We start from the raw sequence: 5,031 nt of genomic DNA, 5'->3' as shown, positions 1-5,031 counted from the left end.
ATAAAACATTTTGAATAAAGGAATATACGAAAAAAGGAAAGGACTCCACTACAAATCTAATGTCAGATTTTGAACCATGGTAAATCGAACGTTTTTACCGTGAATTATGTTCTCCGAGTATGACAAATTTATTTAAAGAGCAAGGTAAATCCGTCTCAATTTATCTTTTACTAGAAAATTGCCGTGCTTGCCAATATTATTTTCCATAAAAACAAATTTGCCATGCCTAAACATCCGATGTCAGATTTTTTTAAGGCAAGCGTCAGATTTTTAGATTATTTTAGGAAAACGTCAGATTTTTAGTTTTTCCATTTTTTTGAGTAACGTCAGATTTTTAGTTTTTCTAAAAAGAAAACACACAGATTACTACAAATAGCGCACATGCCCAGGCCCAAGCCCATATGGCCGTGTCAAGGCTTGGATCTCACTCTCCAGATTATTCGGCTCAAGAAACCAGAACCATTCCTAACCAGTACACCACCGGCTTAAACCCTTATCTCCTTTCGTCTCTCTCTCTCTTCCGAGTCGTCCTCATCCCCTACCCATCTCCTAGGGTTTTTACCCCATGGCGATGGCATCGCGCGCCGTCCTCCTCTCCCGTCTATCGCCGCTCCCCGCTGCGGCCTCTCGCCTCCTCCTCCGCCCTCTCGCCGCCGCCGCCAGCCTCCTTCCGGCGGCGACCTCGCCCGTCCCGGCGGCGGCGCGCGGGGCGGTGCGGTGCTTCGCCACACAGCCGGCGACGTCGTCGCTGCGGGACTCCTCGCCCAACTGGAGCAACCGGCCGCCCAAGGAGACTATCCTCCTCGATGGGTGCGACTTCGAACACTGGCTGGTAGTCATGGAGCCGCCCGCGGGCGACGCTGCTAATCCTGATGTCACACGCGACGAGATCATCGATAGCTACATCAAGACCCTCGCCCAGGTCGTCGGAAGGTATAGCGGTAACCATTTCTCGCATCTTCATCTTGTTGTGTTAGACGGTTGATGGAGCTTTATTGATGGGATGCGCAGCGCGCTCTTGTTGTGTAGATTCTCCTGCATTTTATGTCTCACTAATGTTTAGTTCAGGGGAAAATTTTAAAGTCAGTAATACGACTGTAACGGTTTTTGCTTGGTCGAATCAAATTTGATTACATTGTTAGTTTGTTATGTCTGGTGTGAGCTAAGAAGCACAGACACAGTGATGCCCATACGGGGACACAGGATTCGACATTCCAAAAGCAACCATTTGGGGATACTGCCAGTAATATATAAAAAATTAAAACATGCCATGTAATATAGAGTTAAAATAAAATAATTAATGAGAAAACGAGATGAGATATTAGTAAACTTGCAGAATCTTAACATCAGGCTGCCCTTCAGTCTCACCCATTGATGATTGGCTACTAGCGGTGACACTCCCAGATGCCATGCCCCCTAACAGCAGGCAACAATCAACACCCAAAAGCAGCACCAGCATTCAATCAGAGTACAGCATCATGCAGCTAATAAAATACACAAGCAGGCAAGCAGCAATGGCATGACCACATGGGGAAGCAAGCAGCAGCAGCTCAACAGCAAGAGTCACAAAGAGATGAAGAGGTTGAGGAGAGGCTGCTGGGCCTGGGGAGCTGGGGTTACCTGCTTGACCGTGATTGTCATTGGGAAGAGAGGCTGCTGCGCTTGGCAAACAGCGCCGGCCGAGTCCAGGTGGCAGCGGCCGGCGGCGCTGTGTTCGCTAGAGCCAGGAGGAGCTCGTTCGTTTTTGTGGCGAGCATATGTGGGAGCCTGACAAATAATTTGTATTCGGGCCGAGGCTGTTATTGGGCCTCCCGAGTCCCCAGCGTATCCACGTACCCCAACCAGTGTCCTTGGTTTTTTTAATTCATAAATGAGGGGGTACTGCTGATCCCGGCTTATCCCCCCATGTCGCTGTGTCCTGCCGTAGTACGATGGCCAATCGGCTGAATCTACCGTATCCATGCTTTTTCTTATGTAAATAGAGAGTGCTTTGTTTCTGTGTCTATTTTCTGCTGGGCGGGCACTTCTTATTACTGGCAAAAGCAATGTTGGGAGCATGGTCTGTTACTGCCCTTATTGCTCTAGTGTGATGTGGAATTTGGGATCTTTCAGGGCGTTGGTAATCTTGTCTTATTTGAGGAAGACGTGAATCTGTCGATCTACATAGTCACGTGGTGCAACACCCGTGCTTTGTTACTTGGCTTGATTTTGGTTATATTTTGAAATACAGTCATGTTACCTTTATCTAAAATTTACTTCAGTTTTCATGTTAGCCTTATGCACATTTTGGTTTCCGGGTATGTAATGTTGGTTGCCCCTCATTTTTCATATCATTCTAATCTATGTACCTTGGCACATACTAACTTCTTTTAATGTTCCAGTGAGCAAGAAGCTAGGCAGAAGATATACTCGGTGTCAACTCGTCATTACTTTGCTTTTGGTGCCCTTGTATCTGAAGAACTCTCATATAAACTTAAAGGTATTAATGCTTTATGAAGTGATCTTGAGGACGTTCCAGTGCATAATGCACTCAATTAGAAACATTCTTTCTTGAATCTTACACCTCTATCATTCACAGAGCTGCCCAAAGTCCGCTGGGTTCTCCCTGATTCATACCTTGATGTCAGAAATAAGGACTATGGAGGTAATTATATAAGATCATGCTGACCTTCTGATTACTATTGTGTGTTTGTTGCCTTCTCTTCTGAGCTCAGTATAGTTACCATGGTACTTCTAAATTAAGCAGTCTACTTGAACTTAACACTGGTCATTGATCTGAATGATCAAAACAAGATTTAGGGTTAGATATCAGATCTGGAGCCGATGTTTAACAGACTGTATGTTGGTTATAAGATGGATTACCGTAATCTGAACTTTGCTGTGTCATGAAATGTACTTTTGCAGTTACATGACCATCCTTTATCTGCTTTTATTTATGATGTCTGTATGTGTTCATTAGGGATATGAATACGATTGTTCTTAAGGGGGACGTAAAATAGGGTTGATATTTTCGCACTTCAATATGTATGTTTTCTTCATGGATTCAGACAAATTAGGAGCTGCCCTTTCTAATCTGATATCCTTGACATAGCACTAGCAGATGTCAGTTTCTTGCATTATGGGTTACTACCTCCGTCCTGGTTTATTGGTCCCCTTATTTAGTGTCAAATTTTGACCATAGATTTAACTAACAAAGTGTCGATGCATGTCATAGAAACTTATACCATTAGAAACCATGTTCAAATACGAATCCAATGATATAATTTTTTGTGACATGCATTAACATTTTGTTAGTTAAATCTATGGTCAAAGTTCGACACAAAATACGATGGGGACCAGTAAACCAGGACGGAGGTAGTAGTTGCTAAGCAACACCAGATAATGTTTGGGGATGAACCTGTTAATTTTTCAGGTACACTTGTGTGAGAACCAACTTTAATGTGGTGAGCTTGGGCTTACTTATCATGGCTGAAAGCACATGACAGGAATTGGTGAACAAATCTACAAACACTTGATACTTTACACCTTCTGTTTCAGGGGAACCTTTTATAGGTGGGGAAGCTGTTCCTTATGATCCTAAATATCACGAGGAATGGGTGAGGAACAATGCCCGTGCCAATGAAAGATCTCGGCGCAGTGATAGGCCCCGCAACTTTGATAGGTCAAGGAACTTTGAGAGGAGAAGGGAGAACATGCAGAACTTCCAAAACAGAGATGCACCTCCTGGGCAGCAGGGTTTCAACGGCCCTCCACCTGGCCAGAACCCGGGCAGCATGCCTCCACCTCCACCACCTAGTCAGAACCGTGGCAACATGCCTCCACCATATACTCCAGGTGGTCCATCAAATTACCAGCCCCAAATGCAGAACCCACAGGCAGCATACACACCGGGTGGTGCACCCCAAATGCCGAACCCAGAGACAGGGTACGCACCGGGCGGTGCACCCCGAATGCCGAACCCACAGACAGGGTACGCACCGGGCGGTGCACCCCAAATGCCAAACCCACAGACAGGGTACACACCGGGCAGGGCCCCCCACATGCTGAACCAACAGGCGGGCTACGTCCCCGGTGGTGCTTCAAACTATCAGCAAGGTGGTCAAGCTGGCTACCAAGGCGGACCTGCTGGGCATCAGGGAGGTAACCAAGTTTACCCAGGAGGCAACTTGCCTGGCGGCCCTGGACCAGCACACCCAGGCAGTAGTCCTGGATATCAAGGTGCCAATGCACCCCCTCGTGAAGGTTATGGCTATCCTGGCGGCTACAACAGCAGTGCACCAGGTGGCTATAATCAGCAGTAAGGCTAAGGATGAGGCAACGTGAACTACCAATGAGGTGCCACTGAGTCGCAAATGAACTGTTTTTCCTGGGAAGCGTTGCCAGCATAATACCGTAGAAGATACGATGTGCGGTAGTATACATCCAACTATTGTTATGGCATATTTTTATCGATTCTCCTTCAAGTAACCATAATATTCTGTGATGCTGAACTTTTAATGTGCAATATTGCCAATGGTTCAGTTGTCCACGTCTCAGCGTGCACATTCTGCAATTAGCTGTCCGTTTAATTGGTCCTTTGAGCTGTGCTATCTGTTTCCTGTTGTCATAATGTATTCTTAGACTTCTATGCTGCTGTTGCACGCAGGCAGTTAGTAATTTTTGATGCTTAATGACAAGATGTTAAGGAGTACTTGGAAGTTAAACTTTTGAAGTTTGATCATTTATATATAAACATATATCAATATTTCCAGCATCAGTTATATACACTGAAAAAATAGCATTGCTAATAACATGCTATAGTGTGTCGAGAATTATCTGGCTAAATAAATCAATGTACAGTGCCTCGCTAATAGCATTGCTAATACTTGCACACTATACATTGATTTTTAGGGGCGGCGCTATTTTCTGTAGCGTGTTTTTTTTCTTTGGTTATATATGGTATGAAATATTTTTTTGCTTAGTCTAATGAAACTAATTTGGTGATTTGGTGCTGTAGGTGTTGATATATTTTTCAATAAACTTGGTGAAACT

General features: G+C 44.8%; 1 protein-coding gene across 1 annotated transcript; it reads left to right on the top strand.

The window, feature by feature from the left end:
- Nucleotides 1-472: 472 nt before the first annotated feature.
- LOC123164894 (multiple organellar RNA editing factor 8, chloroplastic/mitochondrial) lies at nucleotides 473-4,528 on the top strand. The gene is made up of 4 exons (XM_044582499.1): nucleotides 473-933; nucleotides 2,382-2,479; nucleotides 2,579-2,644; nucleotides 3,538-4,528. The coding sequence occupies exons 1-4, from the start codon at nucleotides 566-568 to the stop codon at nucleotides 4,299-4,301; spliced, it is 1,296 nt and encodes a 431-aa protein (XP_044438434.1). The 5' UTR covers nucleotides 473-565; the 3' UTR covers nucleotides 4,302-4,528.
- The last annotated feature ends 503 nt before the right edge of the window (nucleotides 4,529-5,031 follow it).

The sequence above is a fragment of the Triticum aestivum genome, chromosome 7D (assembly GCF_018294505.1).
Source record: "Triticum aestivum cultivar Chinese Spring chromosome 7D, IWGSC CS RefSeq v2.1, whole genome shotgun sequence".
Classification (NCBI taxonomy): domain Eukaryota; kingdom Viridiplantae; phylum Streptophyta; class Magnoliopsida; order Poales; family Poaceae; genus Triticum; species Triticum aestivum.
The sequence above is the reverse complement of the archived record's forward strand: the minus strand, read 5'-3'. Positions and strand labels throughout refer to the sequence as shown.

Coding starts and splice junctions, on each gene's coding strand:
- LOC123164894 (XM_044582499.1), top strand. CDS start 566: ATGGCGATGGCATCGCGCGCCGTCCTCCTCTCCCGTCTATCGCCGCTC. Junction 934..2,381: donor CTCGCCCAGGTCGTCGGAAG/GTATAGCGGTAA, acceptor TTAATGTTCCAG/TGAGCAAGAAGCTAGGCAGA. Junction 2,645..3,537: donor CAGAAATAAGGACTATGGAG/GTAATTATATAA, acceptor CTTCTGTTTCAG/GGGAACCTTTTATAGGTGGG.